The sequence below is a fragment of the Coregonus clupeaformis genome, chromosome 33 (assembly GCF_020615455.1).
Source record: "Coregonus clupeaformis isolate EN_2021a chromosome 33, ASM2061545v1, whole genome shotgun sequence".
NCBI lineage: Eukaryota > Metazoa > Chordata > Actinopteri > Salmoniformes > Salmonidae > Coregonus > Coregonus clupeaformis.
In genome coordinates, this window is record NC_059224.1 from 14,022,194 (window position 1) to 14,037,193 (window position 15,000).

Here is a 15,000-nt window from a genome sequence, read left to right on the forward strand (position 1 = left end):
CCGTATTGACCACTAGATGCCGCTGTTCCTGCTATACTGTCGCACTCTTTTACCCATTGTGCTGATCTCTTGTGTTAATTAAATTGATCACAACATTTCCTTTGCAACTTCGGGAAGAAAACCAATAGATTTGTCTAATTATGAAAATAAATGGTGTGGTTATCCTCACAATTCAAGCCAGTGGGTAGTCCACCTGGGGCTTTGACCATTTCTTTGGCTTTGTCATGTCTTACTCATTGGTAGGAAGAAGTTTGGTCCAAATCAGATGTTGGGTACTATATTTATAACATTTTATTTGTATCCTATAAATTAAAATTGTCAATTCGGGTGCAATCAATTGGCTTAATTTCTCAGAGAGAAAATGTAATTTCAACAAAATTATGTTTTAGGAATGCCAATCTTACCTGTTTCTAACTACAGAAACAATTTCAGAACAATCTGTGATGGTGGGTGTCATGGCTTGCCGAAATGACATGGAGTGACTCCCCTGCCTTTCAGTGTCTCATCATCAATCACTTTAGACCTTGGTTCGGTGTCAGTCACCTTGCATTATTGAAGTGCACAGGTAGTCTATGAGGAATACCAAGGGTGGTGTCGCATTCAGAAAGGTGTGATATCATACTACAACAGTAAGAGAGAGAAGTGGGTTCAGTTCAAGTGCAAGGCTCCTATGTAGACTGTGTTTATACGTGGGTACAGATGTTGAGTATTACACAAACATTTAGTCCACCGACTCCCTAGCGACACACAGTCGCCTGGTATACAGTACATGGACACTAATCCTCTCCTCTCTCATCTCTCTCTCCTTTCTACTCTCTACTACTATCTCTCTCTCTCTCCGTTCTACTCTCTCATCTCTCTCTTCTCTTGCTGGGTAGCTGTACTCTCTTTCCCTCTCTCTCTGTTACGACTCTCTCCCGTTCTCTACTGTTTATCTCTCTATATATCCTCTCTCTATCTCTCTATCTCTCTGTCCCAGTCTCTGGGCACCTGTGTTGATTTACTGTCAAATCTTCCAGGATTATCTGTAATCCAGAGCTGCAGAATCTGTTTGCTGACAGCTGCGTTCTCAAATACTACTGCTGCTGAGAGAGAGAGAGAGAGAGAGAGAGAGAGAGGATAAAAAATATAATCTTTAATTTTCCGCCTCTTTGGACATTCATTTACAATTCTGCCTCTGTTTTCTGTCGCTTGTGTTGTAGGAAATGAAAGTAGTGCACTATGTAGGGAATAAGGTGCCATTTTGAATGCATTCTCAGTCTTATAGCACCAGTACTCTGCATGACTCTCCTAGTAATCCACAGATCATATCATAGATCTTACTTCCCCAGCGTAGTCCAGTGGAGGCTGCTGAGGGGAGAACGGCTCATAATAATGGCTCATCTTTCATCTCTCTTCTGTTCTCATTTGCCTTATTAACTCTCTTCTAACAGTCCCCCTCTCTCTCTCTCTCTCTCTCTCTCTCTCTCTCTCTCTCTCTCTCTCTCTCTCTCTCTCTCTCTCTCTCTCTCTCTCTCTCTTTCTCTCTCTCTCTCTCTCTCTCTCTCTCTCTCTCTCTCTCTCTCTCTCTCTCTCTCTCTCTCTCGCTCTCTCTCTCTCTCTCTCTCTCTCTCTCTCTCTCTCTCTCTCTCTCTCGCTCTCTCTCTCTCCATCTTCTCCAGGTGGTCTATAAGAATAATGACATCCGTCTGGAGCTCTCCCGTCTGGCCCGCATCATAGACCCCAAGATGAAGCTCCAAGGTGACGTGGTGTTTAAGTGTGAAAACGTACCCACCCTGGACCCTATTAACTTTGAGAGCCCTGATTCCTACCTCAGCCTGCCCAAGTGGAATACCAAGAGGGTTGGCTCCATCTCCTTCGATTTCAGGACCTCTGAACCCAACGGACTCATCCTCTTCACCCATGGCAAGGTATACAAACAACACAAGGTATACAAACAACACAAGGTATACAAACAACACAAGGTATACAAACAACACAATTTACCTGTCTTTCTTTTCATGTTACTAGCACCGATTTCGCAGATAGCAGCTATTTTGAATGTTTCACTTGCAATGCTTGTGATATATGGTTGATTAACCTGCCTTAGTTGAATGTACTGAGTTCAAGTCTGCTCTGGATGAGATCTTCACCCTGATAAAAGCTATTTAGCTGAAACATTGGTCATTCATTTGTAGCCTACAGTATTACATTTACGTCATTTAGCAGACACTCTTATCCAGAGCGAGTCCATAATTTTATTTTATTTTTCATACTGGCCCCCCGTGGGAATCGAACCAACAACCCTGGCATTGTAAACGCCATGCTCTACCAACTGAGCTACACAGGACCGTATATATATATTCTGTCAGCACCTAAAGAGTGTTCTTTATTTCCAGGCCCAGGACCGTTGGGACGCGGCAGGGAAGAAGAACAACAAGGTTGACTTCTTCGCTGTGGAGCTGCTAGATGCAGGGCTGTACCTGCTGCTGGACATGGGCTCAGGAACCATCAAGGTCAAAGCCACACAGAGCAAGGTCAATGACGGAGCCTGGCACCACGTGGATATACAGAGGGACGGGCGATCAGGTGAGGAGGGAGGAAGAGGAGGGACGGGAGGAGGGTAGAGGAGGGGGGGGTAGCTGGAGAGGGAGGAGGGGGAGGAGAGGATGGGAGGGGGGAGGAGGACTTGGAGGAACAGGACGGAGAGTATGAGGAGGAGAGGGGTGCTGATCATATTTTAATTTATTTGTACCTTTATTTCAACAGTGAATCTCATTGAGACCAAGGTATCTTTTACAAGGGAGCCCTGCATATCTTTACATATTTTTTTATTAAACCCCCCAGAATATACAAAGAATGAATCATACTATTCCACAATTTGCTGAAATATTTAAAACATTTCCAATCTCTGTAAGAAACATAAGATCAACTGTATCTTGAGGAAGAAGCAGTAAGACATTTATCATAAGGATGATGAAGCAAAACCTTTTTGATTCTATTTGCTGATTCTATTTCCTCCACAGGGTGTTTATCCTGTGTGTCCTCTGACCTGTACAAGGTTGGACAAACAGAACAGAACAGAGAAAGGAGGTTTAGAGAGGAAGAGGATATTAGAGTAAAAGGGGTTGGAGAGGAGAGAGAGAGACTGTTGTTGCCTTGAGCTCCCCAACATAATGGATTCACCACATAACAGCCAGGGAGAGAGAGAGTGAGAGAGAGAGAGATAACAACCTTCCATAACAAAGCCATCACCTACAGAGAGATGGACCTGGAGAAGAGTCCCCTAAGCAAGCTGGTCCTGGGGCTCTGTTCACAAACACAAACAGACCCCACAGAGCCCCAGGACAGCAACACAATTAGACCCAACCAAGTCATGAGAAAACAAAAAGATAATTACTTGACACATTGGACAGAATTAACAAAAAAACAGAGCAAACTACATTACATTTTAGTCATTTAGCAGACACTCTTATCCAGAGCGACTTACAGTTAGTGAGTGCATACATTTTCATACTGGCCCCCCGTGGGAATCGAACCCACAACCCTGGCTTTGCGAGCGCCGTGCTCTACCAACTGAGCTACATGGGGCCTTAGAATGCTATTTGGCCCTAAACAGAGAGTACACAGTGGCAGAATACCTGACCACCGTGACTGACCCAAAATTAAGGAAAGCTTGGACTATGTACAGACTCAGTGAGCATAGCCTTGCTATTGAGAGAGGCCGCCGTAGGCAGACCTGGCTCTCAAGAGAAGAGAGGCTATGTGCACAATACCCACAAAATGAGGTGGAAACCGAGCTTTACTTCCTAACCTCCTGCCAAATGTATGCCCATGTTAGAGACACATATTTCCCTCAGATTACACAGACCCACAAAGAATTCAAAAACAAATCCAATTTTGATAAACTCCCATATATTTTGGGTAAAATACCACAGTGTGCAATCACAGCAGCAAGATTTGTGACCTGTTGCCACAAGAAAAGGGCAACCAGTGAAGAACAAACACCATTGTAAATACATCCCATATTTATGTTTATTTATTTTCCCATTTGTACTTTAACTATTTGCACATCATTACAACACTGTATATAGACATAATATGACATTTGAAATGTCTCTATTATTTTGGAACCTGTCTGAGTGTAATATTTACTGTTCACTTTTTATTGTTTATTTCACTTTTGTTTATCCATTTCACTTGCTTTGGCAATGTAAACATATGTTTCTCATGGCAATAAAGCCCCTTGAATTGAATTAGAGAGAGAGAGAGAGAGAGAGAGAGAGAGAGAGAGAGAGAGAGAGAGAGAGAGAGAGAGAGAGAGAGAGAGAGAGAGAGAGAGAGAGAGAGAGAGAGAGAGAGAGAGAGAGAGAGAGAGAGAGAGAGAGAGAGAGAGAGAGAGAGAGAGAGAGAGAGAGAGAGAGAGAGAGAGAGAGAGAGAGAGAGAGAGAGAGAGAGAGAGAGAGAGAATTAGTACTGCTGTTATTTTATGTCATGTCCTGTGTTATATAGAGCCCTGTGTCAACACACTATACTCTGGTTAACCATACCGATGAAATAAAGGGAGAACGGGAGGATTGGGAGAACGGGAGGATTTTCAGAAGGAAGTATAGAGAAATTAGACCGATACTGTATATGGATATGCGGCTGAGTGGAGTGGTTTAAAGAACTGTCATAATCTAACTTGTTTCTAGATACAGTGCATTTGGAAATTATTCAGACCCCTTGACTTTTTCCACATTTTGTTATGTTACAGCCTTATTCTAAAATTGATTAAATATTTGTTTTTCCCTCATCATTCTACACACAATACACCATAATGACAAAGTGAAAACAGGTTTTTAGATATTTTTGCAAATATGTATATATATATGTATAAAATAATAAATAATAACACCTTATTTACATCAGTATTCAGACCCTTTGCTATGAGACTCCAAATTGAGCTCAGGTCCATCCTATTTCCATTGATCATCCTTGAGATGTTTCTATAACTTGATTGGAGTCCACCTGTGGTAAATTCAATTGATTTGAATTGGAGAGGGTATGACAAAACATGTATTTTTACTGCTCTAATTACGTTGGTAACCAGTTTATAATAGCAATAAGGCACCTCAGGGGTTTGTGATATATGGACAATATACCACGGCTAAGGGCTGAGTCCAGGCACTCCTCATTGCATCATACATAAGAACAGCCCTTAGCCGTGGTATATATGAACACACCCCCTTAATTAACCCACCTATTATTTTATCTCGTCTTTTCAGGCATCATCTCAGTAGACAGTCGGAGGACCCCCTTCACGGCCAGCGGAGAGAATGAGATCTTAGACCTGGAGGGAGACCTCTACCTGGGTGGTCTCCCTGACAACCGGGTAGGCCTGGTGTTACCTACCGAACTGTGGACAGCCATGTTGAACTACGGCTACGTGGGCTGCATCAGGGACCTTTTCATCGATGGACGCTCCAAAAACATAAGGGCCATCTCCGAGTCTCAGAACACCACAGGCATCAGGCCCACCTGTAGTAAAATGACAGGGAAACAGTGTGATAGTAAACCCTGTAAGAACAACGGAGTCTGTAAGGAAGGGTGGAACCGCTTTATATGTGACTGCACCGGGACTGGCTTCTGGGCCAACACGTGTGAGAGAGGTGAGTCTGCTGGTTATATTTTGAAAAGTAATTGTTTTCGTACCCATATTTAATTTACCTTAGATGCTGGGTAAATGTGCAGACTTTCTCATACATGTGTGGGTATTCTTATACAGTTAGCAGTGCTGGGATTGAGTTACATTGTGATGCTGTGTTTGATAAAGCTGTGATTGGAGATTGATCGCCATCGACATTGATTGATGGTCCTCATGACAGTTTTGTTTGCTTGTGTTTCAAACAACAAAGTGGTTCAGAGAAGTTACAGTACAGTTGTACAAGCTTGGCCTATGCTCAAGTCAAGATCCTGTGCTCAAGTCAAGATCCTGTGCCCAAGTCAAGGTCCTGTACTCAAGTCAAGGTCCTGTACTCAAGTCAAGGTCCTGTGCTCAAGTCAAGGTCCTGTACTCAAGTCAAGGTCCTGTGCTCAAGTCAAGATCCTGTGCCCAAGTCAAGGTCCTGTACTCAAGTCAAGGTCCTGTACTCAAGTCAAGGTCCTGTGCTCAAGTCAAGGTCATGTGCTCAAGTCAAGGTCCTGTGCTCAAGTCAAGGTCCTGTGCTCAAGTCAAGATAATATGCTCAAGTCAAGGTCCTGTACTCAAGTCAAGGGAGTAATGTACAAGCTTGTTGTGTGGTAAGAAGCGTTCCACGAAGCTCTAGAAGTGTTAGTTCAGCCAAGCAGAGTATAAAGTGTTTGTCTAGGTGTGGAGTGGATAGTCAGTGTTCTGTTTTTAGTTTGATGGGGTTAGGAGCGGAGAGGAGCGGGGAGGAGCGGAGAAGGGAGAAGAGGAGAGGAGAGGAGTACAGTGGAGAGGAGCAGAGAGGAGATCAGAAGAGAGGAGAGCAGAGGGTAGGAGCAGAAAAGAGTGGACAGGAGAGGAGCAGAGGAGAGGGGAGAAGAGTGGAACAGAGAGGAGAGCAGAGGGTAGGAGCAGATAGGAGAGCGGAAGAGAGGAGCGCAGAGGGTAGGAGCAGAGAGAAGTGGACAGGAGAGGAGCAGAGAGGAGATCGGAAGAGAGGAGAGCAGAGGGTAGGAGCAGAGAGGAGCGGACAGGGGAGGAGCAGAGGGGAGGGGAGAGGAGAACTGTGACTTTGAACAGCTTGTATTTATGGAGGCTTTGCTGAAATATTTAATAGGATTTTACTTTTTCGCCAAGTGGCTTTTGTGCAGGGTGCTGTCTTCTCCAGGGGGGGAATTGAACTGGGTCTTGCGCACACACACACACACACACACACACACACACACACACTGGTGCCAAGGCTGGCTGGCTGGGGGTGAAAATTGTCTCCCCATGTCTGGCTTTAAGAGCTCAACTGCATTAAGTTTTTATGAAGCGGAGATAGGGCCACTCTGAGCTATTGAAAGTATGTTTGTGTGTGCGTGTGTGTGCGTGTGTGCATGTGTGTGTGTGTATGTGTGTGTGTGTGTGTGTGTGTGTGTGTGTAGAGAGAGCTAAATCAGAGTATTGTTCCCTTGGTTTGACTTCCTTTTTCAATTTTACCAGATAGGTTTGCAAGAGGAGTTTAGGCGTTTTTATAAGAACGACAGTCTTGTGAAAATACATGCTATTGGACTGAGGAATAATTACTTTTTCTGAACTGGTTGTTACAGTAGGCATAGAGAGGAGAGAGGCTGGGAGGTGTTACAGCAGGCATAGAGAGGCTGGGAGGTGTTACAGCAGGCTAGAGAGGCTGGGAGGTGTTACAGCAGGCTAGAGAGGATGGGAGGTGTTACAGCAGGCTAGAGAGGATGGGAGGTGTTACAGCAGGCTAGAGAGGCTGGGAGGTGTTACAGCAGGCTAGAGAGGCTGGGAGGTGTTACAGCAGGCTAGAGAGGCTGGGAGGTGTTACAGCAGGCTAGAGAGGCTGGGAGGTGTTACAGCAGGCTAGAGAGGATGGGAGGTGTTACAGCAGGCTAGAGAGGCTGGGAGGTGTTACAGCAGGCTAGAGAGGATGGGAGGTGTTACAGCAGGCTAGAGACGAGTGAGATGTTACAGCAGGCTAGAGACGAGTGAGGTGTTACAGCAGGCTAGAGACGAGAGAGTTGTTACAGCAGGCTAGAGACGAGAGAGTTGTTACAGTAGGCTAGAGAGGCTGGGAGGTGTTACAGCAGGCTAGAGAGGCTGGGAGGTGTTACAGCAGGCTAGAGAGGCTGGGAGGTGTTACAGCAGGCTAGAGAGGCTGGGAGGTGTTACAGCAGGCTAGAGAGGCTGGGAGGTGTTGCAGCAGGCTAGAGAGGCTGGGAGGTGTTACAGCAGGCTAGAGAGGCTGGGAGATGTTACAGCAGGCTAGAGAGGCTGGGAGGTGTTACAGCAGGCTAGAGAGGCTGGGAGGTGTTACAGCAGGCTAGAGTGGCTGGGAGGTGTTACAGCAGGCTAGAGAGGCTGGGAGGTGTTACAGCAGGCTAGAGAGGCTGGGAGGTGTTACAGCAGGCTAGAGAGGCTGGGAGGTGTTACAGCAGGCTAGAGAGGCTGGGAGGTGTTACAGCAGGCTAGAGTGGCTGGGAGGTGTTACAGCAGGCTAGAGAGGCTGGGAGGTGTTACAGCAGGCTAGAGAGGATGGGAGGTGTTACAGCAGGCTAGAGAGGCTGGGAGGTGTTACAGCAGGCTAGAGTGGCTGGGAGGTGTTACAGCAGGCTAGAGAGGCTGGGAGGTGTTACAGCAGGCTAGAGTGGCTAGAGAGCAGGCTAGAGAGACTGGGAGGTTCTGTGGAGATTTTAAAGATGAAAACATTGGCAAGATTTCTAGCACTACTTCCAGTTTTAGTCAAAGCTCATGAGCTCCAAATTGGAACAACATGAGATGGAGACACTGCAGGCTATTTGTTTTACCTCTTTGAATCCTAAATACTTCAACTGCTAAAATAATTCTGAAGAATGTAACGTTTAAAGTGGCAATATGTAACTTTTTGGCGACCCGATAAATTTGACATAGAAAAGTGAGTTATAGTGTGATCTGTCATTCTACTTGAAAGCAAGTGTAAGAAGCAGTAGATCTGTTCTATGTGCACTATTTCTATGCTTCCCATTCTTAAATTTAGTTTTGGGGTCTTTTAATTTTGGTTTTGTACACCAGCTTCAAACAGCTGAAATAACAATATTTTTGGTTGTGGAAAATATATTTCACAGCAGTTTAGACAGTACAGTGGTTCTCTACACTATACTAGCTTATTTGTCACATTAACTGAAATTAGGCGAACTATTAGTTTTAGTGCAACTTTAACATAAAAAGCAGTTTTATTCTGCGGCAGACCAAAGTACATTGCTGTCTTATGAACAAGTGTCCTCTCTGTCTCTCTGTCTCCTTCTCTCTTTCTCTATGAGAGAGGCGGAGAAAGAGAGAGAGAGAGAGAGAGAGAGAGAGAGAGACAGAGACAGAGACAGAGACAGAGACAGAGACAGAGACAGAGACAGAGACAGAGACAGAGACAGAGAGGATAGGCAATAGGCAGGCAGGCTGTCCGATCGCATTAACCTTGCCTCAGTCCTGGAGAGCCAGCTATTTTTGTATCACTCCGAGGCGTATGGGCTGTTGGGAAAGCACTTCACATAGCACACAGCCAGAGAGCACACACACAACAGTCAGAAAGACATATCACACAAAACCCTCCCCCCTCCTCTCCTCCTCCCTCCATTCCTCATTCCTTCCTCCCTCCCCCCTCCTCTCCTCCTCCCTCCCCCTCCTCTACTCCTCCCTCCATCCCGCCTCTCCTCCTCCCTCCCCCCTCCTCTCCTTCCTCCCTCCATTCCTCATTCCTTCCTCCCTCCCCCCTCCTCTCCTCCTCCCTCCCCCTCCTCTCCTCCTCCCTCCATTCCTCATTCCTTCCTCCCTCCCCCCTCCTCTCCTCCTCCCTCCCCCCTCCTCTCCTCCTTCTTCCATCCCTCCTCTCCTTCCTCCCTCCCACCTCCTCCCCTCCTCTCCTTCCTCCCTCCATCCCTCCTCTCCTTCCTCCCTCCACTTCCTATCCTCATTCACATTGCTAGCTGGCCTAAATGTCAGGACAGTGGGTTCTTCTGACCCCTGTCGAGAGATGGTGTTCTGATGTGTAGGGCCTGTGGGAGGGAGGAGGGATTTAACGATAGTGGACAAGATACTTGCATCATCACTGTATTACAACATACACACATATACCCTTTACAGACAGACTTTAAGGTATGTTGCCTGTAAAACCAATCTGGCAATCTTTTTTAATCCCCTAAGGTCGATTTCCACGCCCCGGCGGAAATCTAAGTAGCATAATACATTTAAGCTATATATTTTTCTCACCAACTCAGTAGTCAAATCAATAAACAGTGGGATATTCCAGCGAGAGGTTAACAGTCTACCTGGGTAGTTTTTTGCCGTGCTAAGTTTTTTGTTGTTGTGCACTCCCTTCAAACAATAGCATGGTATTTTTTCACTATAATAGCTACTGTAAATTGGACAGTGCAGTTAGATTAACAAGAATTTAAGCTTTCTGCCCATATAAGACATGTCTATGTCCTGGAAAGTTTGCAGTTACTTACAACAGTCATGCTAATCACATTAGCGCACATTAGCTCAACGGTCCCGTATATGGGACACCGATCCCGTAGAGGTTAAACAGACAAGACACACATATTTTATGGTAGGCTAAGAATATAATGAAGAAAAAAAAAAGAATTAAATACAAATAATATTTTACAACATAACTTGCATCATGGCAACGTTGGGAACCGCTGTCAATTAAAAAAGTGGTCTTTTGAAACAGAGCCCAAAACAAGCCCATGCTTTTTTTAAATCTATGTTTTATCTCTTTCCTACCCTCACTCTGCCTTGTTAGGGAGCAGACATAGGGTCTTACATTGAGAGTAGGCCTATCTTCATCATGATACCAATAGAAAATAATAGCAATCTATATTTTCAAAAGTATTTGAGTCTCGTGTTCATATTTCACAACCTCTGTGGGCTTTTGGAGCTGCCTTTACGCGATCGAGCAAAATAATAGGCTTACACTTGATTTAGGCTACATTACTGCATGGTAAATGTTTCTGATCAGTGATAGATGAGCAAATCAATAGATGAGCACACCACCTCCACTTACAGTGCCTTCGGAAAGTATTCAGACCCCTTGACTTTTTCAACATTTTGTTACGTTACAGCCTTGTCCAAAAATGGATTAAATCAATAAAAATCCTCAGAAATCTACACATAATAACCCCTAATTACAAAACATAAACAGATTTTTTGAACTTTTTGCAAATCTTTAAAAAAAAAAATATTAATGACCTTATTTACATAAGTATTCAGATCCTTTGCTATGAGACTCGAAATTGAGTTCAGGTGTATCCTGTTTCCATTGATCATCCTTGATATGTTTCTACAACTTGATTGGAGTCCAGCTGTGGTAAATTAAATTGATTGGACATTATTTGGAAAGGCACACGCCTGTCTCTATAAGGTCCCACAGTTGACAGTGCATGTCAGAGCAAAAACCAAGCCATGAGGTCAAAGGAATTGTCCCTAGAGCTACGAGACAAGATTGTGTCGAAACACAGATCTGGGGAAGGGTACCAAAAAATGTATGCAGCATAGAAGGTCCCCAAAAACACAGTGGCCTCCATCATTCTTAAATGGAAGAAGTTTGGAACCACCATGACTCTTCCTAGAGCTGGCCACCTGGCCAAACTGAGCACATTTTTACATTTACATTTTAGCAGACGCTCTTATCCAGAGCGACTTACAGTTAGTGAGTGCATACATAATTTTTTTATACTGGCCCCCCAAGGGAATCGAACCCACAACCCTGGTGTTGCAAACGCCATGCTCTACCAACTGAGCTACATCCCTGCCGGCCATTCCCTCCCCTACCCTGGACGACGCTGGGCCAATTGTGCGCCGCCCCATGGGTCTCCCGGTCGCGGCCGGCTACGACAGAGCCTGAATGAGCAGTCGTGGGAGAAGGGCCTTGGTCAGGGAGATGATAAAGAACCTGATGGTCCCTCTGACAGAGCTCTAGAGTTCCTCTGTGCAGATTGGAGAACCTTCCAGAAGGACAACCATCTCTGCAGCACTCCACCAATTAGGCCTTTATGGTAGAGTGGCCAGATGGAAGCCACTCCTCAGTAAAAGGCACATGACAGCCCGCTTGGAGTTTGCCAAAAGTCACCTAAAGACTCTCAGACCATGACAAAACAATATTCCCTGGTCTGATGAAACCAAGATTGAAGGCTTTGGTCTGAATGCCAAACGTCACGTCTGGAGGAAATATGTCATGGTGGTGGCAGCATCATGCTGTGGGGAAGTTTTTCAGCAGCTGGGACTAGGTGACTAGTCAGGATCAAGGTAAAGATGAACAGAGAAAAGTACAGAGAGATTCTTGATGAAAACCTGCTCCAGAGCGCTCAGGACCTCAGACTGCGGCACAGGTTCACCTTCCAACAGGACAACAACTCTAAGCACACAACCAAGACAATGCAGGAGTGGCTTCGGGACAAGTCTCTGAATGTCCTTGAGTGGCCCAGCCAGAGACCGGATTTGAAACCGATCGAACATCTCTGAAGAGACTTGAAAATAGCTGTGCAGCAACGCTCCCCATCCAACCTGACAGAGCTTGAGAGGATCTGCAGAGAAGAATGGGAGAAACTCTCCAAATACAGGTCTGCCAAGCTTGTGGTGTCATACACAAGAAGACTAGAGCCTGTAATCACTGCCAAAGGGGCTTCAACAAAGTACAGAGTAAAGGTTCAGAATACTTATGCAAATGTTATATTTCAGATTTTTTTTTTTTGTAAATTAGCAAACGTTTCAAAAAACCAGTTTTTGCTTTGTCATAATGGGTTATTTGTCACGTTCGCTTAAGGAGGAGGACCAATGCGCAGCGTTGAATGCGTACATATTATTTATTAAACAGATCACCCGATCAAAACAACGAACGAAACGTGAAGTCCTTCGATACACACAAACCAAAAGGAACAAGAAACCACAACACAAAGTGAAAAGACCGATAGTGAAATATGGCTCCCAATCAGAGACAACCAGCTGACACTCGTTGCCTCTGATTGGGAGTCATATTTCACTATCGGTCTTTTCACTTTGTGTTGTGGTTTCTTGTTCCTTTTGGTTTGTGTGTATCGAAGGACTTCACGTTTCGTTCGTTGTTTTGATCGGGTGATCTGTTTAATAAATAATATGTACGCATTCAACGCTGCGCAATGGTCCTCCTCCTTAAGCGAACGTGACCGAAGAAACCACCACGACTGGGTCAAGCAGCGTGATGAGGAGAAAGGCTGGAATTACGAGAAGTGGAGAGAGAATTGGACGAGAACCATGGAGGCCTGGTCCACGGGGGAGAGACAAGCCCAGAAAATTTTTAGGGGGGGGCTCACGCCGTGGACGACGGGGCAGCAGGAGTACGGGATAGAGTGGTGCAGAGGGTTGGCAGAGAAGGCCGCCAGGTTAAGGGGGCCACTGGTCACAGATGAGAGGGAAAGTGTGGAGGCACGGCGAGAGGTACTGGGGTGTGTTACCAGTCCGGTCCGGCCCGTTCCTGATCCCTGCGTAGGGCCAGTGGTGTGTGTCCCCAATACGGTCCGGCCTGTTCCTGTTCCTCGCATCGAGCCTGTGGTGCGTGTCGTCAGTCCGGCCCGGCCTGTTCCTGCTCCCCGCACCAAGCCTATGGTGCGCGTCGCCAGCCCGGCCCGGCCTGTTCCTGCTCCCCGCACCAAGTCTGTGGTGCGTTTCGTCAGCCCTGTTCGGCCCGTTCCTGCTCTCCGCACCAAGTCTGTGGTGCGCGTCGCCAGCCCAGTCCGGCCCATTCCTGCTCCCCGCACCAAGTCTGTGGTGCGTTTCGTCAGCCCTGTCCGGCCTGTTCCTGCTCTCCGCACCAAGTCTGTGGTGCGCGTCGCCAGCCCAGTCCGGCCCATTCCTGCTCCCCGCACCAAGTCTCTGGTGCGTTTCGTCAGCCCTGTCCGGCCCGCTCCTGCTCTCCACATCAGGCCAGTGGTGTGCGTCGTCAGTCCAGCACGGCCCGCGCCTGTTCCCCGCACCAAGCCAGGGGTGCGTATCGTCAGCCCGGTCCGGCCAGTGGCTACTCCACGCACCAAGCCAGGGGTGCGCTTCGTCAGCCCGGTCCGGTCCATTCCTGCTCCACGCACCAAGTCAGGGGTACGTATCGTCAGCCCGGTCCGGCCAGTTGCTACTCCACGCACCAAGCCAAGGGTGCGCATCGTCAGCCCGGTCCGATCCGTTCCTGCTCCACCAGTGTTCAGTCCAGCTCCGGCCAGCAGGGCCAGACCGGATCAGGGGCGCTTTGGGGGGTTAGAGAGGGAGTGGGAGTCATGCCCGGAGCTGGATCCACCGCCGAGGCGGAGTGCCCACCCGGTCCCTCCCCTGTTGTGTTTGGTTGGCGCGGCCGGAGTCCGCGCCTTTGGGGGTACTGTCACGCCCTGGCTCTGGGGACTCTCGTATGTTGAGCCAGGGTGTTATATTCTATGTTTGTATTTCTAGGTTGGCTTGAGTGACTCCCAATCAGAGGCAACGAGTGTCAGCTGGTTGTCTCTGATTGGGAGCCATATTTAACTGTCTGTCTTTCACTTTGTGTTTGTGGTTTCTTGTTCCTATTGATTTGTGTTTGTGTCGAAGGACTTCACGTTTCGTTTGGTGTTGTGTTCGCTGTGGTGTACAATAAAATAAATATGTACGCATCTCACGCTGCGCCTTGGCCCGCTACTTTTCAAGACGATCGTGACATTATTGTTTGTAGATTGATGAGGAAATAAAACATTTTAATCAATTTTAGATTACGGCTGTAACCTAACTAAATGTGGAAAAAGTTAAGTGGTCTGAATACTTTCTGAAGGTATTGTATTAGCCAAGCCAGAGAATTAACCAAATATACAGATGGAGATTCAGTGAAACAAAATCACATTGATTTACTAAGACAAATCACAGGCTTTTGGTCGGGAGTAAGCCTAGGCTACTAAGCAACTGCGAGTTAAGAGCAAAATAATCCACTTGTTAAGCTACATAACATGCTGGCAAAATGTTCTGATCAGTGCTAATAAATGAGCCAACTAGATAGGAGAGAGAGAGGGAGAACAACAGAGAGAGAGAGAGAGAGAGAGAGAGAGAGAGAGAGAGAGAGAGAGAGAGAGAGAGAGAGAGAGAGAGAGAGAGAGAGAGAGAGAGAGAGAGAGAGAGAGAGAGAGAGAGAGAGAGAGAGAGAGAGAGAGAGAGAGAGAGAGAGAGAGAGAGAGAGAGAGAGAGAGAGAGAGAGAGAGAGAGAGAGAGAGAGAGAGAGAGAGAGAGAGAGAGAGAGAGAGAGAGAGAGAGAGAGAGAGAGAGAGAGGAGGGGGTGAGAGGGAGAACATAACACAGTCTCGCCAACTCAGTAGTCAAATCAATAGACTCAGTGG

At 46.5% G+C, this 15,000-nt stretch overlaps 1 protein-coding gene and 1 non-coding gene across 2 annotated transcripts in view; one reads left to right on the forward strand and one right to left on the reverse strand.

The window, feature by feature from the left end:
• LOC121548505 (neurexin-3b-like) overlaps positions 1-15,000 on the forward strand; it is a 518,873-nt gene that overhangs the window by 166,386 nt on the left and 337,487 nt on the right. Inside the window, exons 8-10 of the mRNA XM_045210142.1 lie at positions 1,662-1,910; positions 2,379-2,568; positions 5,247-5,630. Coding sequence (XP_045066077.1) covers positions 1,662-1,910; positions 2,379-2,568; positions 5,247-5,630 — 823 coding nt within the window. The remainder of the gene's footprint in view (positions 1-1,661; positions 1,911-2,378; positions 2,569-5,246; positions 5,631-15,000) is intronic.
• trnaa-cgc lies at positions 3,497-3,572 on the reverse strand. Its single transcript has one exon. It is a non-coding gene; the product is annotated as a tRNA-Ala (tRNA).